At 43.4% G+C, this 27,684-nt stretch overlaps 1 protein-coding gene across 1 annotated transcript; it reads right to left on the bottom strand.

Annotated features, from left to right (window-relative positions):
- Positions 1–214: 214 nt before the first annotated feature.
- TUBB1 (tubulin beta 1 class VI) lies at positions 215–27,355 on the bottom strand. Its single transcript, XM_086932641.1, has 4 exons — positions 26,977–27,355; positions 18,591–18,699; positions 8,846–8,956; positions 215–3,621 (listed from the first exon to the last, which is right to left on the bottom strand). The coding sequence occupies exons 1-4, from the start codon at positions 27,031–27,033 to the stop codon at positions 2,534–2,536; spliced, it is 1,365 nt and encodes a 454-aa protein (XP_086788767.1). The 5' UTR covers positions 27,034–27,355; the 3' UTR covers positions 215–2,533.
- Between the last annotated feature and the right edge of the window lie 329 nt (positions 27,356–27,684).

The following is a 27,684-nucleotide window of genomic DNA, read 5'->3' as shown; positions in this document are numbered from 1 at the left end:
TGCAAAGGTATATGGGTGGCACTCGGCAGCATAATTCTATGCCGGCACTAGGAGGAGCGGAGGAGAGAGCCATATCTCTGTAGATATGGCGTTCTCCTGCTCTCTCCTTCTTTGCTTTTTTAATCAGAATGTGGAAACACAAAAAACCAGAGAACATCATAATACAACAAGCCAAAGGTAAGTAAAATTGTTCACTTCATATCGTGGAAATTAATTTGTTTTTCATTATTTTCATTATGCATTTTTTTATCCATGTGCATAGTTGCAAAATGACTCATCCTGCCACTTGTAGTTCTGTCATTCTAAGTATAGGTTTAAAAGTAAAAGCATGGAAAATAGAGGCTGAAGGTTTCGTATGGGGCCTCCTGCTGGTGTTTGTATTAGGGCTGAGATATCACACCAGTGAAATTCCTGAAATTCATGTTATGTGGCATTTGTGAAATTTATCAACATTTTTCATGATGCAATTTGCATAAAAAAGTCACCTGAGATACCGACAAGCTACATTTTGCATTAAAAGTATAAGTTTATGTGATTTCACAAAGGTTTCATGGAATTTCGTAAAAAAGTTACAAATACTAGACACCTGTAGTACACATGTGCCTATATGTATGGTGTACGAATTTCACATGATTTGAATTTGCATAATTATGCAAAATTTCACAAAAATGGCTCAGATTTATAGATAATTGTGGGTAATGGGCCAAGGATGCATTTCATGCAAAAAAGTGCAGTGAACGCAAGTGCTGCAGACAGTAGCCACTCGCGTTCTGGTTGTTTGTCGTTCCAGTACATTTGCGCTACCTCTTTTGAGCAATTAGCCTGTAATTACACGACATGGGGGTAGAAGCCCAATTTTGAAACAAGTGCAAACGCCAAATAGGGAAAATGATATGAGGATATACCAGCATAATGGAAATTTCGATCTGGCCTGTGCTTGTTATATAAGCTTCTTGGGTTTTTCTGTGTACGCACATACCTTTTCAAAATTTGCCATTTTCTAATATGGTACTCTGAGCATCATCCGTTTTTAAACAATTTACTTGAATGGGTCTGGTACTTGTAGCACTGCATTTATAATAGAAATACTACTACATATCCCACAGAGCAAAGAAAAAAAAGCAGGACTTGAGCTGCTGATGCCTGACAGGACAAATTCCGGTCTCTTTGACATCACCTTGTGCTCGCTTACCACACATTGATATGTGCTCCCTGTTGTCCCAATTCTACACCGCTAAAAAGACAGAATGGAGTACGCCAAGAGTCATAGATGCCTGAATCAATCAAGGGACTCTTGATTAATTTGTGCATCTACAACTGTTATTGTACTCCATCCCGTCTTCTTAGCTGCGTTGACTGTTGGCATACTCCATCCTGTCTTTTTAGTTGTGTTAACTGTTGGAGTACTTCATCCCGTCTTCCTAGCTGTGTTGACTATTGGTGTACTCCATCCCGTTTTCTTAGAGGTATATGGCTTGGGCTCTGATCTGCACTCAAGCATTCATTGTTTCGTCCCATTAAATGCATTTAGTTGGGCTTCTAGGTTTTATTTTGGGTCCTTAATTGATGTTAAACCAACACTTTGGGCCAAATGTATTAACATCCCGTTTTGTGAGTTCTAAATAGCGATTTTTAAGGAATCGCTATTTAGAAATCGCAAAATGGTATGTATGTAGAAATTCGCTTCTTTTTAGCGATTCCTTAAATGCAATCGCAAGATAAGGAATCACAAATTTTGCGATTCCTTATTTTTCAAGCAGATTCCCTTGATTCATACCATTAGTCCAAATTTTATTCGCAAACGCCGAAATTCTGCGAATTTCGTCATTTGCGAAGCCAATTTGGCTTGCTACATATGGCCCTTTGTCCTGAAGAGGGCTTCACGTACTTTTTAGGTAACAAGGAACCGAAATGTCGATGTACCGCCCACTACAGCCTCTCCTATATGGACTATTGATTTATTCCATATCAAAGGACATCAAGTTAAGACATCAGGACTTATGTAATCAGCTGAGTGGTCACCAGTACTGACTGAGGTCACTACTAAAACTCTTTGAACTTTTGTGACTAGTATAATAGCAAGGGGGTGCCGATGTATGTGACCCAATAGAATGTATTTATGTTACATAAATATGAGTGGATTTCACATTGATGTATAACTAAGTACGCCTACTGTTTTATACCATTGGGCAGCTCTTCAACACAGTATACGCAATTGATTTTAAATTTGGCATCTCAGTACATTATGGGCTTTATATTCCAGTCAATGTATTTGAGAATAAAGACATAAATACCAGCATGGATTGGTTTGTAAATGGAAAGCAGAAGACATGGCTGTCTCTGAAGCTGTCTGGTTGACCCAATTTAGAACTCGCATACTTAACATATTTCTGATAATGAAAAGTTTCTGGACTCCTAATAAGAAGGACTAAAACAGCCTCTGAATTTTGCTCATTGAATGCTGATCCAATTTCAGACTTATATGAATGCAGTCCGAAAAAAGTCCATTGTATTCTAGAATTCTTTGCCGAATCTAAAACACTTTTTCAACTACTTCTGTTACATGCTCAGTTTCCTCTTCCTCCTCTTCAAAATCCCCTTCTATGTCAGCTGTAGCTTCCTGATACTGCTGGTACTCGGACACGAGGTCGTGGCTGTTGCATTCGGCTTCAGTAAACTCCATCTCGTCCATGCCTTCCCCTATGTACCAGTGCAGAAAAGCCTTTCTCTTGAACATGGCCGAGAACTGCTCACCCACTCGCCGGAAGATCTCTTGAATGGCGGTGTTGTTGCCGATAAAAGTGGAAGATAGTTTGAGACCACGAGGGGGTATGTCGCAAACTGCGACCTTGACATTGTTTGGGATCCACTCCACAAAGTAAGCACTGTTCTTTGTCTGGACAGCTAGCATTTGCTCGTCCACCTCCTTGGTGGACATTTTCCCTCTGAAGATGGCTGCAACAGTCAAATAGCGGCCATGACGAGGGTCGCACGCCGTCATCATATTGCGTGCCTCAAACATTTGCTGGGTGAGTTCGGGCACAGTGAGAGCTCGGTACTGCTGGCTTGCACGAGATGTCAGGGGTACGAACCCAGGCATGAAGAAATGTAGGCGAGGGAAGGGCACCATGTTTACTGCCAGCTTCCGTAGATCTGCATTGAGCTGACCAGGAAAACGTAGAGAAGTTGTGACGCCACTCATCGTCATCGACACTAAATGATTGAGGTCTCCATAGGTTGGGGTGGTCAACTTCAAGGTTTTGAAGCAAATGTCGTACAATGCTTCATTGTCGATGCAGAAGGTCTCATCTGCGTTCTCAATCAGCTGGTGAATGGAGAGGATGGCGTTGTATGGTTCGACTACTGTGTCCGACACTTTGGGCGATGGCATCACGCTGAAGGTGTTCATGATTCTATCAGGGTACTCTTCTCGGATTTTGTTCATGAGAAGGGTGCCCATGCCAGACCCCGTTCCTCCACCTAGTGACTGGACAAATTGAAATCCTTGCAGGCAGTCGCAACTCTCGCATTCGTTTCGAATAACATCTAACACTGACTCCACCAGTTCAGCTCCTTCGGTGTAATGGCCCTTTGCCCAGTTGTTGCCAGCACCCGAATTCCCTGCAGACAGGAAACAGTAAAAGAGCCAGTGAGACACTTAAAAAATGTATCTAGACAGAAGAGAATGAAACACAAAAAGACAATTCTCACAGTTTGCAAACCTACATATTTGTAAAGTCATGCATCTCGACAGGGTGCAAGTTCTCAATAAATAACCAGGTCACTAAACAGCATGGCATCATAGCTTCACTAAACACCTCCTATAATGAGTATTTGGACATTTTTAAGTCTATAACAGTTTAATATTTTGTAGGTTCAGCTTGGCAGCATTCTGTCTACTTACCTAGATAGGTGTACTGCTATGCGTACATTTCTATACATCTCCCACAATGCTCTGCTTCATATTATATCTTAACATTGAAGATGTACACACATATTTTGATATCCTGACATCTGAGATCCATGTGTGGCTAGCCGGTTACACATTCAGATTGGTTAATTCAGCTATTCATCTTTCTAAGGTCCATGAAATGAGAGTAAGCTTAAATTGGATAGCAGCCACATGTGTAAAATGTACTTTGTGACCACCAGAGGGTGGGATGTTAGGGTCACCACCAACTTGGCAGCTGTTGGGCCCGCTCTCCTTGCTGTAAATGACACCCTAAGTTAATTATGCCCACTGTTTCACTTGTTATTGGAGTATACATAATGTGGTCAACCCGCTCACCATAGAATTACAACCAAAGTGATTTAACTACATTATTTAAACTCTTGCTGTTGTATTTCGCCTGAAATAGGTCTAATTTACAATTGAAGCTAACCTGCATCCTACTGTAATGTACAGAAATGTACAGCATCAGGGTGGAGGTCAACACTGCTCTGTGATGTGATTTCAAGTAGGATAGATGCAATGCAGCCAGTTGCCAGCAACTTACACTCTGTAGCAGACTAAATCTAAAGGAAAGCTGCCATGCTTGCATTGACATTCTCTTCACTTGCAGGTTCTCCACAACACGAAAGCTAACACATCATGGTTGAAACTACCAATGTATCGGCCCCTGAATGTGGTGATGATGCTCCAGACAGTTAGTTGCAGGTGGCTTTTCCACTGGGATGACAGCACAGGCTCTCTCCACTCCAAGGTATCCATTGAGATGGAGACACCAAAGAAAAAGTAAGAGCTGCAAATTGAAAACAGGACTGGCACAAGGAAACTTCTGGATCCATGAGAACCAGAGGCAAGGGCGAGCAAACCCAAGAAACAGAAGGTGATGGAAGAGGTAGCAAGAGCACTGTGGACTGGGAGTCACTGGGGCGGACTAAGCTCGAGAGCAGGGAGGTGTCTGACAGTCCAAGAAAGTATGTCAAGAACTGAGGGGAAGCAAAAACATAATTAACGTTGGGCATACCCCCAGTGTTAGGGTTATTGTAGCTGCTCAAGTCCCTGTGTGTGAACCAAACAAAAAGAGTGAGCGGAGGAGGCAATGTGTGTCGTGGATTCTGTTCTCCAAAAGGAAGAATAGGGGCAGACAACAGGAGCCAGGTAGGTCTACTAATGTTTCTTTTTTCATTACCGCACTCCCTCCCTAGAATTTGTTCTTCTACTGATGTAAGCGCTAGCCTCTGCCCATTTTGCTGTGTTTCTGTCCTCGCTGTGTAAGTTAGGTCCTTTTTGCCCACATACTTCCTATCCTGCTTTCTTCTCCCGGAAGCGGTCATTTACCAGTAAGGTTGCAAGACCCCTGGACCCTGATCTTTTCCCAGGATCCCAATGCCTACTCTAAAATCACAGGCAATCAGTGGAAGCTACCTTAAATAAAATTTGGTGAGGCGCGAAGGCGCATGACTCACTATAAATTCGGGAGCACGACCGGTACAGCCCTTCTCTTGCTGTCCACGAGCAGGAAAAGGAAGGACTTCCTCCCACCCGGTGGAACTCAACACCAACAAATCCTGGAGCTGCTCTCGTGCGATGAAAGCAGCTCCAGGATTGGTGAGAGCAGCTTCGCCCAGCGCTCATTTTGAGACTGGGGGCCTGTGGCAGCAATCCCCAGGTTGTTTCACAGCCTTTGGATTGCTGCGTCTACAGTGCGCATGTGGCTGATCCAACATGAGTACTGTAGACCCTTGCTGTCATCCTGCATTTACAGGATTCAGCCCTGCCCCCAACCTCGTGCTGTACACAGCGCAAGCCGGTGCGGTAGCAAATAAATACAATGGCATTGGCACGCCATTTTATTCATTGGTTTTTGCCTGCTGCGCTCCAAGCAGACGGGGTGACGATCCTCTGCTCCTAAGGAGGAGCCGCCCCTGCAGGCAATGACACTGTAACAGTGAGCTACCAGCGCTGTATTGCCCTAGAATTAATTTGCTATATTATTAGATATAACTTACTTGGGGGCATATTACCAAGCAATAGCGATAATTATCGCTATTGCTTGGTTAGAGACAAAAATTTCTATAAACACATCATTGGGGAGGGCCTAAGGGATATTTAAAGACCACGCATAGGTTGTATCCCCTGTATACCAGAATATGCTCAACCTGAAAACCTATGGGTCTAACTTCTTATTCATGTCTCAGGAAAGGAGCTATGGTCTCAAATTATTGAGAGTACCAGCTCAAGGCGTCATCCAGAAGATGGTTGCCCCTGTGTTAGCAAAATAAACACCCGTGTTGGATTCCCATCAATATCATGTATGACCAATATTCTCATGTGGTCCTCCGTCCTGGGTACAGTGTCTCTAGATCATTGAGACCAAGTAGTACCGTCTGTGGACACATGGTTTACACATGCCAACACAAGGAACAATCATAAGGATCTGGTCAGACGTGTAGGTGCAGTGCAACAAAGAAAAGTGTGTGAAAAAATTAAAATAGGATAGAGAATCTCATTCCAACTTTATTCTACCAAGACCTCTTCCTAATTAAAAACTAAGAACAGCGCAAAACTATACTACTACTGCAGTTTAACAAATATCTGCATAGGGGCCGACATGTTTCTGCCTAAGCGGGAGTATGACCCTAGGCTTTCATCAGGGCCTCTGTTCTCTCAATAGTGCGACTGCAAAAAATGTGTTGGTGCGAAACTCAAAACAATAATTATGTGATATTCCAGTAAAGGATATGAGTCTCCAAATACTGTGGCTTCACTCCTCCATGACACCTGGTAAATGTATTAGATCCAGGGTGCCCGGGTAAGAGACCTCACCTCGTCCTGGTCCTGGCTCAGGCGTAGTGAGACCCCGCTCTGTCCGGCGTTGTCTCTGGCAATAGCTGAGACAGGGGGAGGCAAAAATTTACAGCTAAGCTGCGGCGATTTTTATCGCAAATAAACCTTGGTATTACCAAGGTTTATCGCAAATGCGATAAAAATCGGCTGCAAGCATGAATATCGCTGAAAAGTCAGCGATATTCATGCATTACCTAGCTAATGCTCTTAGCCATGTTATCCACCTCCCATTGGATAACATGGCTAAGAACTGCTCAGGGCAGGTGTTAGCTTTTGGAGATATTCGCGCTTAGCGCGAATATCTCCAAAAGTTGGTAATAGGAGATAGCGATGTTAGCGACTGTTTCCAGTCGCTAACATCTTGGCACGCCCACTTTGCATGTCATTAGTGATAAATATCACTGACATGCAAAGTGGGGTCCAAGATGGTCGCTATCTCCTACTAGCTGTCGCTAACTGGTGTTAGCGAGAGCTAGGTAATAGGGAGATAATTTTATCTCCGCTTTCTTGGCTTTTAAAGCCAAAAAAGCGGAGATAAACCCCCTTGATAATATGCCCCATGGTTCTGCAAGGTTCATTCCACCAATGTTAGTAACATAAATTGATAATGTAATTCACCTGCACCCAGTTACCAACAGTAGCAGAGTTAATACACCGAGTACTGTATGCTACTCAAACAGAAAACAAATTTAGGTCTGCGGCGAAGTCCTCGAGTGGGCATAAAGGTAAAGAATACAACAGCCTTGTGTAGCCATACTAAAGGCAGTACAGCAGCATATTTGCTAACATGACACAACATATTATTTCCCCTTTCTGTGGGTTAGTTCTGCTGGTGGAGTTTTTTTTTAACCCATTCTACCATAATTCTTCTGAGGTGGGATAGCGTCAATATAGAGGTGAAAAACATTGTTATAATTAAACTACTAATGGTTACATCCAGTATTGGGATACGCCTGCCACCTATTGTAACTTTAAAGTGAATATTTAACTTTAGTATGTGAGCTGGTATAAACTTGAAAACTGGGCTAAACCCAGGTGCGGCTCATCCGCTAAGGCGTAGGAGTGTCTCCCCACTGCTCTGTGAGCCGTTGATAAAAGGAGAAATGAAATGATAATAACAAACTTTATTATCATTTTATTTTTCCATCTGTCTCTCACCTAGGTAGGGGTGAGGCGGGGCTGCACGTCACCGGAACACTCTCTTTAGTACACATGAATGTTTTGTCGGCCGTCTCAGGTCGACCAAACCTTCATACGCACTTTGCATATTCACCAAGGCTGCATTAAAGTCTGGGTGGAGAACATGCCCAGGCCCCCAGTCCCTCTCTGAATGCCGAACCATGGCGCTCAGACCATTCACAACGCTGCTGTAAGGCAGCATTGTGATTGGCTGGGAGAGACTGGGTGCTTCCTGCTTCCTTTATTCTCTTGGACTCAACCAAAGAGTCAAAGAGAACGGAGAGGAAGCAGCTGGCCGGCCGGCGTGCATGTAAGTGCTGTTTTTTTCCCTAGATAGGAATATAAAGGCCCTTAGAATATCAAATCGTCAATATGGTAATTCAGTGGATGTGCCAAACCTCTATGACATACATAAATTCTTATATAACGTGTATGGCCATAAGCCTTTGAAATTAATACAATGGGACTAGCCACATTAATTTCAGTGAGGGAAACCTAATTGGCTGCCCTTAAACATGGACCGCTCAACTACTTGGTTATAATTGAGCGATTGCCCAGCACTGAAGAACATCCATTTAGTGGACATTGCTGCATTGGTCATTATGTTAATTACCTTAGAGAAGAAAAGGTTGGCATGGTGTTGACAGGGTTAGAATCAGGTTGGACAGACCCTGTACTTGGTTCGTTAGCGAAGCCCACAGTTCTTGCATTAATATCAAATCATCACCTGACAGATAAATGGGTTTCGATGTTGGTTTTGTAGTGAAGTCATGGAATAATGAAAACTTCTTGAAATATTCAAAGGAAAAGCTTCCTTATACAGTATTTACCTACCACTCTGTAAATCATAGCTCTATCATTTTGAATACAAACCGTGAATAAAGTTATCAGGCCTGAAGAGAGCTCCTATCCTGCTAGATCGTAAGCTGTCCATGGTTCCTGGCTCCAGATCGACCAAGATGGCCCGGGGCACATACTTGTGCGCTGAAATTAAGAAGAAGGCTTTGAAAACATCCATATGTTTTTAAGAACATCAAATGCAGAGCAGTCAGTCTATAAACATTAACAATTCAGTCACATGACACTGATATATTTTGATGGGAGTTCGATTTTTATGCAGTTCAGGCCTTTCGTGCAAGAACATTTATATAAATTGTTCTAAACAAAAAATGAAATCTAAAATTATTTTAAATAATGACACCAATAGGTATTTCTGGTAAAATTGAAGGGCCTAGGCCATGTCTAAATATGTATTTCAATAGTAATATCGAAAAGATGCCTGGAAGACCATTTAAGGTAAGTAACACTCTTTAGCTTCAAGTATTTGTACATGCAACTGGCAGGATCACAGGAACTGCTCCCTGCTTAATACAACGATAACATTCTGAACAGAATAAACAACATTCTTAAACTATCATTTTTAAGATATTTATTACCTCACACAACACTGTAAGACCCAACACATCTTTCCCATTTAGAGAATAACACAAGACCCCAAAATACTAAAGAATAACATAAACAAATAGATATAGTTCTACTCATTAACTCATAATCCCTGAACCTTACTGGAAGCGATCTTCTCTGGTAAAACTCCTATAAGGTTCCAATTGGATGTTAATAGTTTCTTGTTTATGAGAATCACCATGAACCTTCCCACTCTTTCTTTATTCCAACACTTTCCATCAACCACCCTTACAGGATGTTCAAGCACCTTGACCCCTCTTTTGGGCATAGGGAACCAAGAACCTTCCTTAATGATACATCCACTTCTCCTTCCTTCACCCTGCAACAGCCTCCCTTATGATATTTCTCTTTGGCCTTCCTCATTTTTTCACGTGCACCTTGGAATAAACTATCTGGTGATAATTTTCTCCATCCATTTTCTGGTTATTTATGAACCTGGAAACCTTTCCTTCAATAGAAAGAAAGGAGAAACTATAGTGCCCACAGTTGGAGTGATGCGGATTGCCCACAGTAAATTCTTAACATCTTGTCTCCAAATAAGCCCACCCAGCAGTAACAACTGAATATTTTCCTTTATCACTCTATTGCACCTTTCCACAAGACCATTGTTTCTAGGGTGGTACAATGAGGTACATACATTTTTATGACCAAGATTCTCAATACAGAAAAACTTCAAAGTGATTATAACTAAAGCGTGGTCCACTGTATGTGATAATATCATCCAGTATACCCTCTCAGAATTAATTTCTCAAACACTTCTTTCACCATGGCAGGGGTAATGCTGTTCACAAACACTACCTCATGCCACCTAGAGTAGTAGTTTATAACTACAGTTCCATATTTGACTTGAAGAACCATATTTAAAGGTCTAATTTTATCAATGGGCAATTTGCACCAAGCTTTATCTGGCACAGGATCAGAACTCACAGGATTAGAAACAGCATTTGCATCTTGTCAGTTCTCATTCCATCCTCATCACCAATGAAAAGATGCCAAAGACACCATTTGAGGGAAGTAAAACTTCTTTACTTCAAGTGTCTGAACATGCGACTGGCAGGGAAATAGGATCAGTGTATCTGCTCCATACACATTCAACAGTAAAATTCCGAACATCATAAGCAACACTACACTTCTCATAGTTCTTTATTAGACCCAACATATATCAAATGTTCTTTTTAGTACTGTTTGTGAAGTGTATATTAAAATTCTCAAATCTAACCTCTAGCAAAAGAAAAAAGCTGAAGTTTAAAAAGAGAATTTAATGGACACAGTAGTGAAGGAGGGTTACCGCCTAATTTACATAATGTGTTTCTTTCAGAATGCATTATCATAATTGCTTTTATGTTTTCAACATCTGTTATCGTTGGTGTGCAGATGAAAAAATAACTAAGAGGTTTTGTGGATTACAGCTAATAAGAGAAATGTTCTTCAACAACCATTATACCCACTCCAAATAAAACAGAGCCTGAAATATGTTATCAGCCATTTCAAATCTGAACATCTCATGGCCCAGCTTTGCGAGTGTTGGTGGAATAAACATTTTCAGACAGGAGGCAATATTTTACATGTTTCTGTATTTTAAACATTATCTAGTAGTTTCACGTTCAGTACATTGGTCTGTATATACCCCTTGCTTTGAAATCACCAGTACACTAGATCCTGTAACTAGGACTCCCAGTTCCATAGTATTTATTTATTTATTTTCCATCTGTATTTTCCACATTTAGCCATTTATTTCTAATTTCATATTTTAATGACTTCATTTAAAAGTGTTTTATGTATGATATCACAGTGTATAAACCCCAACTCACAAAGGTAAATCCAGTCAGAAATTAAGGTTTAAGACCGTATTTCGATTTTTTTTTTTACTGCCAGGGATTCACAAAGAGAGTCTTAGCTGGTGTAAGCCCATTTACATGAGTGGAGACGTCTATAATGACCGCAGAGTTCTCCACACCAGTAAATTGCACTTAATGGTCATTCCAAGGCGTGGTTCAGCTTAGAATTTTGGGAGATTGCACATTTGTGGGTATTCAGAGAGTCTGATCAATCCCATTACCACCTTCAAAATCGGCCTGTAATTTTCATATTTTCTTTACGAATCATACCCCACAATGTAATCAGTATAATTTTCTAGGGCTCACTATTTCGCATGAATTGTTGAACCACGGAAATACTACCAACTCCTGTTGTATTATAAAAGTCGAGACATAAAGGTCATCTTCATACAAGTCACACAGCCAAACTAGGAGCTCCCCTCTTGTCATGATCTGTATAGTACCTTATAAAGAATGCCTAATACATGAGGCACATTGCAGTTGTATAGTGGATGGGATCGCGGTCTAGGCTTTCAGACCCTCCCGCCCTCCCTGGTATTTAAATCGCACTTGTGACGCTGCTCAGTGTTTGATTATTAGCGAGTACTTCCTGAGGCGGAAAGCCGGGAAAGTTTAGGCGGATGACAATATTGTAGCCAAATTGTGTTTTAACTTCTGTATTTTTTAAACTTTGCTCATTTGCTAATTTGCACGTTTCCTTTGCTTACTACCTCGGACCGCACAGCCGATTGAACGCTGTTGCGGCTTGAGCCGGGGGGGAGCCGCCATCTTAGGGAAGTGCAGGGATCGCGGTCTAGACTTTCAGACCCTCCCACCCTCCTCATGTATAAATGTGTGTCATTTCCCGTCCGCGCAGCGGGCGGGCGGGCGGAGCGGGCTCGCGGAAGGCGCACCAAAAGCGTGCCCATCTGCGCCCATACGGGTCCCGGGGCCAGAACCCCGTGTCTTTTTCCTGTTATACCTCATTCTTATACCGCCAAACAACTACTTGACTTAAGACCTTCTGGCACTCATGTTACGACCTCTCTTGATATGCTTGATCGGTTCCCTCAGCATTGCTCTCACTGCCCATTTTACTTGGATACTCCTCTCCTTTGTAACAGCCAAAAACAACAAACTATTATCTCTTCTCCTCCTGGTTTTGTATTTCTAAGTCAAAATTGTCGTTCCTTGCCCAAACATAAACGAAATATTTTTGACTTGCTTATCGATGAAGCGCCGGATGCGCTCTTCGTCACTGAATCCTGCCTTCACGATAGCTCCGGCCCTGACATCGCCGAAGCTTTGCCGACTGATTATGCTATTGTCAGAAATGACCGTCCTAGAAGGACGAGGGTGACGTGGCAATCATATTCAATAAAAAATATCAATGTCAGTCGGATCCTGTCGTCTTGGGCGGCTGTGAAGCATTGCATTTCAAGCTTGCCCTAAATCCCAAAAACATCCTCACAGGGCTCCTAGTGTATCGCCCCCCGGGCACTGTAAACTCTTGGTATACCCAATTCCTGGAATATATTGCATCGGTTCTTGTTTCATCCAGCAATTTTTTAATTGTAGGAGACTTAAATTTACATTTAGATGACCCTAATGATAACCTGGCAGGAAATTGCATTGCTGATCTAGCCGCTATGAACTTAACTTTACACAATAAGGGTCCCACCCACAAAGGTGGGCATCTTTTGGATCCTATCTTTTCTAACACCACGCAACTATTATGTCTTCCTGCACTGCCAGTTTCTTGGTCTGATCATTACCTCGTCAAATTTACTATAACAAGTAATGAAGCACAGACCCAATTCAATCCTTCTGTGAACATCAAAAAGCGAGACTGGAAAAATTTGGATATTGCTGCTTTTAACAAAAGCCTGTGCGACCTTATGCCTAAATTTCCACTCAACTTGGATGACATGGATGTGCCTGCTAATTCTGTGAATTCCTGGCTTCTTGAGGCTATAAACACCTGCCTCCCTCTTGCTAACAAGAAAACTATTGTTCATAAATCTCCTGCCCTCTGGTACAATGAAACTCTTCGTTCACACAAATCCCAATGTAAAAGACTAGAGCGTGCCTGGAGGAAGGATTACTCCATCACTGCTGGTCTTACATATAGAACAGAATTAAAACTTTATCATAAGGCTTGTGCTCACACCAGAGCCACCTATGTTAATAACATGATTACTGAAGCTATGAACAAGTCCAAAGTACTACTTAATGTAGTAAAAGGTCTTGCCGGCTCACAGACCTCTGCTATACCCCCACCTCTTTCTAGCAGGAAATGTGATGAACTTGCCCAGTACTTCACTTCTAAAATTGAAAATATCTACCAAGATATTGCAGCCCATGATAATACTAATATCCTTACTACTCCATCTTCGACCATGCATATTGATGCAGATTCTTGTCTGCCCCCCACTACTTCTTGTCTACCTTCGGCCTCACTGATGACTTGGCCTGATCTCTGACCTACTACTTTATTGGAGATCCTAAACAACATTAAATCGGGTTCCCCCATGGATCCCCTACCAATTTCGATTTTACGTAAGCCAGAGCTCCCTCAACTTAGTATGATTTGTACCTTACTCAATTTTTCTCTTGACTCGGCCACGGTTCCCAACTGTTGGAAGCACGCAATGGTTACTCCGCTACTGAAGAAACCCACTGCGGATCCCAATGTTGCTTCAAATTTTCGCCCTATTTCACTGTTGCCTGCTTTTTCTAAGATTCTTGAAAGGCATATTCATTTGCATTTATCACGCTTTGTTACCATTAATAATCTTCTTCATCCCTCCTAGTCTGGTTTCCGTCAGGGTTTCTCTACTGAAACCACTCTATTGGGAGTGACTGAGAATCTTCGCCTACTATTAGATCGAGGTGAAACGGCTGCACTGATATTGCTTGATCTCAGTGCAGCCTTTGATACTGTATTGCACAGTATCCTTCTGAACAATCTTGCCTCCTTTGGCATTAGTGATAAAGCCTTGCACTGGTTCTCGTCTTTTCTCACTGACCGAACTTTTCAATTTTTTTCCAATACGTCTACATCCAACACTTACCTCTCTCCACATGGTGTGCCCCAGGGTTCAATTCTTAGTCCTCTTCTTTTCAATCTTTATGTTGTTCCTCTGGCCCATATTGCCCATTATTTTGGTCTAAATCTTTTTACTTACGCTGACAACTCTCAGATTGTGTTTTCCCTATCCCAAGCTGATCCCTCCTCTCCTTCATCTTTGCAAACGGGTCTCAGCGAGATCTCCCGTTGGATGAACCGCAATTTTCTCAAACTAAATAGCGATAAGACGGAGGTGCTTGTCTTTGGTAATAAGCCTGATCTATGGAGTTCGAGACATTGGCCTTCGACCATGGGCGGCTTACCCGTTCCTTCTGAACGAGCGCGAAATCTTGGGGTCATTATTGATAGAGATCTATCGATGAAAGACCAGGCCAATAAAGTTGCAGCCACCTCAGGTGGCTGAGAAAAATCTTCTGGATTCTGCCTTCCGACACCCAGAGATCCGTTGTGACGGCCCTGGTGACCTCTAGATTGGACTACGGGAACGTGCTCTATCTGGGGGCTACCAGGGCGGTCATGCGCCGTCTTCAACTAGTTCAGAATGCCGCTGCACGGCTTCTCTGTGATTGTCGGAAACACGATCCTATTACTGAGCGTCTTAACCCTTTCGATGCTGATGACGAGCTCAGCTCGTCATCACCCACGGGTGTCGTGTGCTGATGACGAGCTGAGCTCGTCATAGTGCCACTAAAATGGCATTTTCCAGCACACAGCGGGAAAACGCCTAGCAGCCAAGAGGTTAAGGAACTGCATTGGCTCAACCTTGACAATCGGGTAAAATTCAAGGCATTGTGCTTTATGCACAAGATCAAAATTGGAGTCGCCCCTTCCTATCTCCAGTCCCTTGTTAAATTTTATGTACCTGCACGTTCTCTCCGTTCTTCTTCCCAACACCTGTTCTGTGTTCCTAAGTTCAGGCTTTCCAGAGTAGGTGGTCGCTCTTTTGCCACCTTGGGACCCAAACTCTGGAACTCCCTTCCCCTGGACTTGCGTATGGAGCACTGTCATATCCGCTTTCGTAAAGCCGTAAAGACCTGGCTTTTTGTCCAATAATTTCCCTCCGGACTGTATTCTGCTATTACTGTCATTCAGCGCCGGGAAACCCTTACGGGTAGCTGTTGCGCTTTATAAGATTAATAAATAAATAAATAAAAAATAAATAAATAAATAGTACACAAATTTTAGGAGGGTATATTGGCTCACAGATATTTAATTGGGGCTTCAGTGCAAACAATCACTCCATCTCTTAGGGGGTATATTCACAAGGAGCCACCTCCGAATTAACGGCACAATTTTGCAGCCAAAGTAGTGATAAAATTACCCCATCATTCACAAGCTAGTGCTAACAGCCCACAGCACCAGTTTACCCGCGATAGCATCTGCAAAAAACATTGCCACAGAGGACCCCCGCAACTATCGCAAATGAGATGCAGAGTAGACGTTCCCATGCCAAAACCCGCGACAACACCACTCCTCAACATTCACAACGACCAGCCAAATCGGCGATAAGAACACAAAACACGCGATAAGGCGCGTTAGCAGCAGGAATTTTACACCAGCTCCTCTTCCCCTTGCCCTTCCCTGAACACGGGGTTCCATGCTGGACCTCCGTGGGGTTGTGGGGTTCGGCTTGTCCTCTGCACTCGGTCCGTGTGTATCCATGGTGCTACGCAGTTAGAATTGGTTAATTTTTTTCCTTTCTTTTATAGTGAATTTTCCCGCATGACTGTGGGATTTGCAGGCCTGTAGCTAGTTTTCTCTGATTTTTGTCCTGCGATTTGCCTCATCGCATGTTTTTTTTCATTCACGTGTCACATTTTTGCGGCATGGCGTTGATTTTCACACGGACCTTTGACGCGTTATGTGGTGTCTACGCCTGCTACCGCCTTGTTGTGAATTCCACTTTACACTGGGTTATTTTCCCACGATAGGCTACGATGTTGAAAGTTGCGTTACACTATTCTTGCAGTAGTTATCACACGTTCATATGAATATACCCCTTAGAGCATTATCATTTGTCTTTGGTGGTTTGGCGATGGTCATATCAAATGATTTAGAATAATTTAGTTTAAATTCTGATTCTTCAGAAAATCATATGGATTCTGTCTCCCAACTTTGGTAGCGGGTGTTCCTGTTGAGGCACAGAATAAAGTTTATCATTGGGGAAAAGTGGTAGTCTGTGATGACTACTATTAAGTCTTATTTATTTAATGTTTAAGAAGTTCCATAGATAAGCAAATATAGGAGGTGAGGTGAGCAACCATGTCTAGTCACTCCTGCAAGATATGTTTGCTGAGAATGTACAATTAATTTTAAGGCTGGATTTTTGGGTGAAGTTATTCAGCTAACAGAATTGTTCTATCAAAACAGGGAGGAGTTTAACTACTATTTGTCGTCTATGAAAATTCTGAAATGTAAAGTTTGGTGGAGCTAATTACCAAAGCTAGGAGAAATACACACATAGCAAGGTCCTATTAAAAAATAGATGTTTCCCCTGTTTTCTGCATTCATGCAACACTTGGTAAAACAAATGCTTAGTGAGTCGCAGTCCAGGCAGTTTTGTCTTCAGTAGAAGCATGCTAGCACTGAGCTTGGCTGAAATGCCTTATAGGTCTTCCTGCGGTCATGTTGACTAACATAATGGATTCTTCATGTTTTAAAACTGGGGCTCAACCACATGAAGAGTTATTGTGTTAGGTAAATGAGGAGGCTTTCACAAATCTATAAGAGCAACAGCAGGCTTTCCATGCAAAAGAGAGGCTAGCCTGTTTCTCAGATATGGGAGATTTTGATGACACAGCCGTCTAGAGAAACAAATTATGTGGTTTAGAGCGAAGACGTGACAGTGAAATGAAGGAATGGTGAACGTTGCCAAACGCAGAGGTTCATCTCCGGCAAATAGAAGGCTATCTTAAGAATGGAAATCAGCAAACAAGAGCCCTCTGTCTGCACCAAACCTAGATCCATTCACAAACATACAAGAATGAATGTGCGCCGCCTTCCATTGAATGCTACACTTGGCTCGGCCAATCAGAAAACTTGGAATGCGAGCAATAACGGCTGTCGTGAATAAGCATTCTAAGGGTCTGATTTGGGCGATTTTGGCGAAGGGCAGCACAACAGGCATCTTGCTGCGCTGCCCAATGCCGACATTTAAAGTGAAAGGGCAGGAATGTACTGTATATAAGCTATACGGTACATTCCTGTCCTTTCTACCTGCGATGGCACCGTTTCGTCACCCTAGTGCCAACGTAGGCACCCTTGTATCATGGTGCAAGGGTGCTGCCATTGAATGCAGGATTGTTTTTGTGCCGGAAGGGGCACTCTCCTTCGCAAAAACATTCCTAAGAGGCGTTTTTGTCTTTCTGTGTGTGCTGCGGAATGCAGAACACATGAAAAGGAGGGAAAACCAGGAGAAATAAACCTATTACTTCTTCTTACGTCTCACTTCGGGAGGCGTACGGATTTGGTGCTTCCTCAGGTTTACATCACTTTGTAAGTCTGGGGCAGAGTCGAATTCCATGGATGTGCCGTGGGAATACCCACCGCAACGCCCATGGAAAGCTTCCAGGGTGCAGAGAAAGGTGGTGCATTGATGTGCGCTGCATCGCCTTACTCATGATGTATGAGGCCACTCAAAGCCACGCAGGCTTAGCTCCTGAGGTCTATTTTTTGTAACTGACAACCAGGGCAACTGGAATTATGTGATTGTGTGGCTGCTGCGATTTTCGCATAATTGTAGATTTGCAGCATTTGCCACATAATCTATCATCTGGCGCATAATCTGCAGAATTTAACAAAAAAACATTTTGTTTCTAGCTCAAACGGTTCAAAAGTTACTAAAAATGCAACAACACATGTTGCTGCGCAGTGGAAGGACCTTTGCAAAGCTGGACTGGTCACCTTTCTGTTGATATTTGCTATATTTGGGTGTTAAATGTGTACTAATGTAATGCAACCAATGCCCAGAAAGTATTTCAAAGTTTAAAAATCACAAATTAATAAAGTAATACTATTTCAAAATGTGGTGCATCATGCAGCATAATGATCCTTTTCTTGCTTCATAATTTACTTAACTCTGCCACATAATTTGGTCCTTTCTTGCCGCATAATTCTAGTGGCCCTGCTCACAGCCCCACACAGTTAAAAAGATCCCATTGTATTCACTGTTACCCATCAACACTTCTACATGGTGGGCAATTAATACCCGTAAATGCCCTCACGTAAATTAAGCTGGAGTACTCACAGTAAGCTTCATTGAAGTAGACATTGATGCGCTCGAGCTGCAGGGGGGAGTCGCCCACGTAGTTTCCGGTGGGGTCCATTCCATGCTCATCGATTATCACCTCCCAGAACTGAGAATGGTAAACAGGAAGAGGCGTCAGTGGTGTGGGAGGGGATCCAGAGCGATCCTTACCGAGACTTCAGAGACACAAAGTCAACCATAACTCAAAGGATACCATTTTATTTAATTCAGTATGCTGATCAGCAGATGGGAGGTATCATTTATAGAGTGCGCACCAGAAACTGTACTGTGCCATGAAACTGAAATGATATATTTTATCACCAACCTCATCAGGGGCTTAGCTTCTGGGGGAAGGGTTGGGGTGTTACACCCCACTAAAAATTGTTTTCTGTAGTAAATAGTAGGGTACAGGTGGTTTCAGGCGGGTATTGTGAGGTATCTGTCGGATTTCAACCTGGATTTTTACATGCCCACACAGACTCAAGCTCTCTCTCTCTCAAAACGTGATTAGTTTGAAAACTATTTGGGGCATATTTACAAGCCTCTATCGCCACAAGAACATCGGGGCATATTACCAAGCAATAGCGATAATTATCGCTTATTGCTTGGTTAGAGACAAAAATTTACTGCTGAGCGGCGGCGATTTTTATCGCAGATAAACCTTGGTATTACCAAGGTTTATCGCAAATGCGATAAAAATCGGCCGCAATGCATGAATATCGCTGAAAAGTCCGCGATATTCATGCATTACCGAGCTAATGCTCTTAGCCATGTTATCCACCTCCCATTGGATAACATGGCTAAGAACTGCTCAGGGCAGGTGTTAGCTTTTGGAGATATTCGCGCTTAGCGCAAATATCTCCAAAAGTTGGTAATAGGAGATAGCGATGTTAGCGACTGTTTCCAGTCACTAACATCTTGGCACGCCCACTTTGCATGTCATTAGTGATAAATATCACTGACATGCAAAGTGGGGCCCAAAATGGTCGCTATCTCCTACTAGCTGTCGCTAACTGGTGTTAGCGACAGCTAGGTAATAGGGAGATAATTTTATCTCCGCTTTCTTGGCTTTTAAAGCCAAAAAAGCGGAGATAAACCCCCTTGATAATATGCCCCATCATGTTTTTATGACGTTCCTTTGGCGATAGGGTCTTCGCCTTAATTATAAGGAAGGGTTAAGCCACTTAACGTGCCTAAACGCTGCCTTGTAAATATGGCACTGTTTCACGCTATACTAAGCGTCAAAGGGGAGGTCAATGGGGGCTGTGGGGAGCGTTCCACCGCAACACCAATTGAATTTGACGCTGTCCCCTATTTACAATTGTGCCGTAAAAAGGAGGCAGCACCAAAATTAAGAACAGGGAAAACCTGGTCTTAACATTGCGAAACAAGGAGAAATGCTTTATTTCTCCTCGTTTTTGCTGTTTCTATGTGTAGTGTGTTGTGCAGCACACATAGAAACAGCAAATTGCCATGAATGATTGTTTATGTGCAGGAAGGTGTCTATACCTGCATATAAACAATCATTAAAAAAAGGACGATTTGCAACTTCAATGCGAGCTGCACAATGAAGCATACATTGAAGTTACAAATTGCCATTATGGATTGTTTATGTGCAGGAAGGAGCACCCTCCTGCACATAAACAATCATTCCGTCAATGCAGGCACCCTTGCACTGTGGTGCAAGGGTGCCTGTGTTGGCGTTAGGCAGCTGAATTTAGCGCCAGCGCAGGGAGAAACGCAGGGTTACGCTGTATTATTGTAAATATGGCGCATCCCTGCATTTCTAATGTGACGTAGAGCGGCGTTAGCAATTTTGGAGAGAACCCTAGCTCCGCAACTTTCTTGCAAATATGCCCCTATGTGTTTTAAGTACCCCTAGCAATCCTCTCTGTTTCCACTGCCTCTTAAGCCCCCCTCGTGTGCTGCTTCTCATAATGTATTTTAACAAGATATGCCAGTGTGATTGATGGTAAATCTGAAGCTCCCCCCCCCAACCTCCAATCTTGTTGACCAAGCTACGCCCCAGACCCTCATTAATACTAATTTCATCGATGTTAAAAGGACCAAAGCATGAGTATGCCCAGCCAGAATTCGAATCTGTGGTGAGGTTAATGTGGAATACCTTGTGTAAATCCAGTTTCTGTGTGTGTTTTTTCCCCATTTATTGATGTGGAAATACCACGTACACTAGGGTGTTGTATCCATGCTGTAGTGTTTTACAAATGGATGTCATGAATTACTCAAGAGAATCGTTCAGAGTAGCTTTCAGACTCCTAAATGCCTTCTGTGAATACCGAACGTCTTAAAATTAGGATTTTTCTCAATTTAGTAGTAGTAAAGTTAGGACTCCTAACTTTAGAACTCCTAAATGCCTTCTGTGAATACTGAAAGTCTTAAAATTAGGATTTTTGTCAACTCTACTACTACTAAACTGAGAAAAATCCTAATTTTAAGACTTTCGGTATTCACAGAAGGCATTTAGGAGTCCTGAAGTTAGGAGTCCTGAAGTTAGGAGTCCTAACTTTACTACTACTAAATTGAGAAAAATCCTAATTTTAAGACTTTCGGTATTCACAAAAGGCATTTAGGAGTCCTAACTCTACTACTCCTAAACTGAGAAAAATCCTAACTTTAGGACTTTCGGTATTCACAGAAGGCATTTAGGAGTCCTAAAGTTAGGACTCCTAACTTCTGTGAATACCGAAATGAGTAAGTGTCTTCTGTGAATACCAAAATTAGTAAGTGCCTTCTGTGAATACGAACATGGTAGTAAGTTTAGGATCTTGTCTTAAGTAAGTTCTGTGAATCAGGCCCTAAAAGCTTCCTCCAGGAGGCTGATTTATTCTTTTTTGGCAAAACGCAGCACAGCAACCATAACTGTTGCGTTTCAAGAAAGGCAAGAAAACAATGCATAGCTATTTTAATAAATATAGCCTGCTTCTGCTCACTACCCCGCGCTGGTTCATAAATGGGTTGTCTAGCACCGTGCAAAACCTTTCCACCATGGTGCAGAAATATGTATATATGGGGACAGATTTACAAGCCCCATGCGCCTCATTTACGCCACCGTTGCGTCACTTTTGTGACACAGCGGCAGCGCAAATACTGCGCCATGGTGCGGGGTACTTACAACGTGACGCATCTGGGAGATGCGTCACGTTGTAAAGCCCTGCACCACATGTAGGTGTTCCTGAGCAGGGGGGGCATTGCGGCGCAGGAACGCCTCCTAAAAGTGGCTGAGTGAAATCTACAAGATTTCACTCAGTCACTTTTAGGCCCATGCTGCGTCAAAACCCTGCGCCTGCCCGAAGCAGGCGTAAGGATTGACAAAACATTAACTACATAGGGCCCCCAGAGCATTGATGGAGCTGCATCGCGCTTGCAATGCAACTCCAGCAATGCGCCACTTTTACGGCACAGATGCGCCACGCATCTGTGCCGTTTTTGCCCTATGGTGCACTGCATTGTAAATGCGGCGCATCCATGATGGCGGAGCTGTGGCGCACAATAACTGGCGCATCCCTGCTGATTTGCAGGGATGCGCCAGTTATTGTAAGTTTGCCCCATGGTGTCTAGCATACGTTTGTGCTAGATGCATACTGTTCCATTCGAAAACTGTACGCCAAAACAAAATTATTCCACACATTGTGTGCTGTACAACGAGGAACGCCTACAATGCATGGAACGTTTGGCGAAAAGAAAACATTTCTCCTCGTAAGCACCTGCTTCGGGGATGTGTTTTTGTGTTTGTATTCAAAGCCCAACCTGACCATCCTAGTAGATCAGGCTTTGCGTCAAAAATCGTAAGTGCTTGCAGGGAGCCGCTGTAGTAGTAAGGCACACTTGACTAAAAGATGTACAAAGCAACACAGCACTATTTAGGCTGAGAAAAATTTAACATTTCCAGAGCAAGATAACTTTTGCCCTGGAAAGAAAACAGCCCTCATGAGCTTGCAATAATACTTTGCATCACTTTGCCCCAGCGAAAACCTTAAGTACACACAGAAGTCAAAGCACCTCATTCCAAACATGATCATCAGACAAACAAGTGGGAGAGCTCACCGCAGTATGCGTGTGGGATACGCATTATTTTAACATTCATAACAGAGCTCTGTGCTTTAACCAGAGGCGGCCTTAGGCATGTGCAAGCTGTGCACCTGCACAGGGCCACCAAACCCCAGGGGCCACCACACCAATATATATCCTTTATATATTAATCCTCTGAGGATGGATACATATTTGCATGGCGGCCCCTGGCAGGGATTTGGCGGCCTCCGGCTCTGTTCCACTTCCAAACACCCTGAATCCCCCTCTTCACTGGCCTCCGTGCCTGTGTTCCTCCTGGTTCCTGATTGGCTTTTTTTTTTCCCTACCCACTGGTGGCCACGTTGTGTGTCACAATACTCTCCTCCTCCTAAATGTTATGGTTCTGAGACGAAATTCGGAAGGGTAGGATCAGCCGCAGGTACTGGTCATCTAACGCCTTTTCTGGACGTTTTATTAAAACACCTTCCTGAGCTCCGGGGGGCTCTGCCCCACCCGGACTCCCTCTTCCGAAGCCTCCTACCTACGCTCCCTGCCCAGGGCCGTCATGAGCCTAGAGCCGCCCTGTTTAAACACACTTGGAAATGTGGGCAGTATCGCCCCAGTTCAAAAACAACAGTAAAGGAAAGAGATAGCACCCTGTGAAAGAAAACCCTTTAACTTAAAACATTGAGCTAAATTAGCCTTTATTTGTCAACTTCAAATTCAACAAAATGCTATGAGGATCACACCCGGAAAAAAACACATTTGATACCTTTATCTAAAAGAAGCAGTTGTATGTACAGCCTGGCCTCCCCTTATCGCTGCGGTGCAGTCAGCCTCTTTCTGTACCCCAGCCACACCCTGCATGGCCAGCCTGGTCATCTTTAAAAAAGAGTCTCGAATGGGACTTTAAAGATGGCGCCCCGAATTTACATCGAGGATTTCTGCCAGTGCAGCAGCTTCCATTTTGTATCTGTGTTCAGTGTTAAATTATTTCTGAACTCCGCCCAAGTCTTTTCCTCTCTGTCATCTCGGTGAGGTTTATAAACATAATGCTCGGGCAGGGAGCCAGGAATCTCTATACAAAATCAGCTATTACCTTAAGCAGAAGTAAGCAAGCCTGAAGTGAGCAGTGAAGCTGGCGTATTCATACTTAAGTATGAACTCCACCTTAATTTGCATAATATTACTGTCAATGATAGTGTCAGTTTATATAGCACATATCTCAAACTGAATGGTCTATGGCCCTTTAATGATGAGTGCTAATATTGCCCAAATTGTTTGGGTTCTGGGCATTAGTGGCTGCTTTGATGGCCTTAGTTTATTTATACCATTTGATGTCTGAAATTTTGCTTCAAAAACATGGCAAATGTTCAAAGAATTCACGCAGAGCAAAGTAGTTCAAAGGTGCTGAGTATGTTGTGTGAAAGGGGGGGAGCAAAACGATGCCATACCTATTAAAATATGCCGCTGTTTTCGTCTCTCCGGTGGCACACTTTAGGTTGCTTTGTGCCAACAGACACAGCCTTACACTATAGTCAAAGGTATGTCAAGTAAATCATTTGTTTTGTGGTAGAAGGGGACTATTTCAGTACAAAATACTATACATTCTTTGACATAGTTTAACAAATTCAGAACTCTGTATGTTTGATGTACTGTACAGCACACGTGCAATGTTAGATACGTTTTAAGAAAAGAAAACTTTTCTCTAAAGTTATGTCTGCCTGATCGAGACTTAGCACAAATCCCTGGCTACCAATGTTAGAAGATAGGAATTTGCGTCAAACCTCTTGGTGATTGCATGGGTACATGTTTTACGCTTGAAAGTAAATCCCCAAATCAATACTTTGCACCGGTTTGTCCCTTTCTTGTTATGCAACCGCAGCACACAGTGTTGATATATTTTGGCCCCATTGCCTCTTATTTCTTTAAACAAAATAAAATTGCAGTTTTCATGCTTTGATGGTGTCAATGTTATGAATATCTCTACATGGAAATTGCCAGATATTCTATTTCTGCAGTGCATAACATTACCTTTATCATGATTTTTGCGTTGGCGATAGAGCCCCTGGCAGCAAGGGTTCAGCGGTACCACCTAGTGCGGGGCATCAAGGGGACAGGAGAGGGGGAAAAACGTATCTCGCTCTATGCAGAAAATATACTAGTCTTTGTCACCCGACCTTACAGCACAGTGGCTAGGCTGCTTCAGCTATTCTGGCTCTTTGGTAGCTACTCAGGTTACCAGATCAACTGGGACAAGTCCCTTCTTCTTCCTTTGTCGGGCGACACCCCACCTAGATTGGCAAGAGACACATCCTTGACGGTGCAGAATCGATTTAAGTACCTTATTATCCAGGTCTCCAAGGAGCCTAATGACTTCATAGACGATAATCTACTTCCACTGATTGAGAAGCTTAATTTGGATGTGGCGAACTGGAGAGACCTCCCATTGTCCCTGATAGGCAGGGCGGTCCTGTTTAAGATACTGGTCCTGCCAAGTTTCCTTTACGTTCTCCAAAATTCGCCCTACAGGGTCTCTCCCTAATTCTTTCGGAAAATCGATGGGGAGGTGCACAAGCTCCTCTGGGACAGGGGAGCTCTAGAATTGCATTTTATAAGTTGAGGAGGGGGGTGTACGATGGGGGACTAGCGGTCCCGGACATTAGGAGGTATATTGTGCAGCGCAGCTGACCACGATTAATGTGTGGGTGTATGCTGACAGAGAGGAGCTGGCTTATCGGGTAGATGGCCAGGCAGTGGACGAGCGGGGTTACCCAGTGGCGCTATAATGCAGGATGGGAATGCAACAGATGCCACCGCACATCCAGACATTGATACGCATATCGAACGAGGTCCACTGCTATCTGAAGTGCACGGGCAAACTGACAGGGAAAACCCCCCTGTGGACAGTGGTCTATTAAAAACCGGTTGGGAAACCTAGGGGGTATCCGCAAATGGGAACTTCTATGAATAGAAACACTGGGAGACATTTGGAGAAACCAGTCCCTGATCACTTTTGAGGATTTGCAAGCAGAATGCAGTATGACGGAAACAGAAAAGTTCAGCTACTTGCAATTGGGTCATGCACTAAAAAGACACATCACCGAAGGGGAACAATTACTGGAGTTTACGCCCCTGGAGTATAGACTTCTACTAGACCCTATGGCATCCAAGGCAATCTCTCTTACATGTAAGATCTTAAATAATTCACCAGATCCCCTGGGGACACTGAGGGAGACATGGGAAAAAACACTGGACTGCTAGAGGAAGAGGATTATACAGAGGTACTGGCAAGGGGTCATGAGGGTTATGTCTGAAGTCGCTATCCCACTCGAAGCGCGATGGCTTATCCTATATGTGACGGGGGAAGTGGCCTGGCCCAAGTACCAGAAGAAGTGGCTTGTGATGTCAGCCATGGTGGGAAAGAGGAGAAAAGCCAGGGTCTGGAGAGCGGACCTCCGACCTAGTCTGACAGCCTGGAAACAAGACTTGGACTGGTGTAGTCAAGCCGAGAACATTGTATATCAAAATCACAGCTGTCCCAAGAAGTGGGGTAAAATGTGGGAGAAATACAGAGGATATTAGCGGGGTAGCCCCGGATGTCTGGAGTGACCCCCATCACTCCCTGGCACATTCTCACACACCGACCCCGGTCAGGGTGCTCATCTGGTGGGATCAGCTTCTTGGAGCCCTATTGCTCAAAGTCCAACAGTGTTAGTGTGTCTAGAGCTGTATTCAATGCGAGATTGGAAAGAATATGTATTGTATCTGGAGCAAAATGTTGAATAAACAAGTTTATTAAAAATATTTTATATATTTTTTTACCTTTATCTGTTATTTTATGGTTCTAATCATGCCAATGCAGCTGAATGGTTTTCTTTCCTACCATAGCACATATTAAAAAACATAAACATGTATTTCGAGATGCTATCCCTGTTGGCTATTGTGTGCAAGCAGATAAGATAGCTTCTGGGTTAACACTGGCCACCAATTTGGTATTCTACCAGAATATCGTATCCAAAACATTGTGCTACAAAAACTCAAAAATGTCGTAGCCAAAAATATCCACTACCAAAATGTTGTGAAGTATATATTGGTAAATGTACATTTACTAAACTGAATGGCACGTCTATTCTTAACTATATATATCTACATTCCCAATATTAAGGGGCCAATATTTTGGCTTTGATATTTTTGTACCACAATATTTTTTGTTCGAAATCCAACCGCACCACAGCATAGTATATAGTATTAGGGCGACTGAACAAACTTCCGTATATACAGAATGCTAGAAGATTAACAGCCTGTCATGTTAGACCAGTTCGCTCCATGTGTCCAAACTCTCGCGCGCTCTTACCTTGGCGCCAATTTGGTTGCCGCACTGGCCGATCTGCAGGTGCACGATCTCGCGCATGGTGCTGGTCTCTGATTGGCCGGTGGGTGGAACAGGTGCTGCGGTGCGTCTTCAGAACAAGCCCCGGCTGAGGCGCTGGAGTGACAGTGAGAGGGGCCGAGGGAGAGGCTTTTATAAGATGACGTCACCAGCACTGGCCTGCGCGAGCCTACCACGCCCTGGCCGTCCGTCAGCACAAGGTTCTCCTTCACGAGAGCCTGCCGCACCCCTTTATCACCACGACGCCATGATAGCTATGTGTGAGGGCCCAGCCGTGTTATCTTTGGGGTTCAATAGGGCCAGTGGCCATAATACGTGTTCCTACTGCCGCTTTCTTTTCACCAGTGCGCAGTTCAATAGTACTCAGAAGAAATACTTATTCTCGCACTGTTGAAATTACCAGGACACGGCCGATAGATAATACATAGATTTCTGGGGCACGTGGAAATAATGGGCGTAGTTTATAATGATCTTGACTATTTTCGAATTCCCTGCCAGCCCTCCCTGGACTGGGCTTCGTGTCAGAAGCGTCCGCAGCCAGATGATGGTGCACTTTCCATTTGCAAACAGCTGTGTGTACAGATAAGACGGGTGCACGTACCACGCATGGCAACCGGCCGCTGAAAGCCCTCCAGAATAGGATATTTAAACACAACTTTTGCATAGAAGTCA

This window comes from Lissotriton vulgaris, chromosome 7 (genome assembly GCF_964263255.1).
Source record: "Lissotriton vulgaris chromosome 7, aLisVul1.2, whole genome shotgun sequence".
In the NCBI taxonomy this organism is placed as follows: Eukaryota; Metazoa; Chordata; class Amphibia; order Caudata; family Salamandridae; genus Lissotriton; species Lissotriton vulgaris.
Note: the sequence above shows the minus strand (reverse complement) of the source record. Positions and strands in the feature narration are given on the sequence as shown.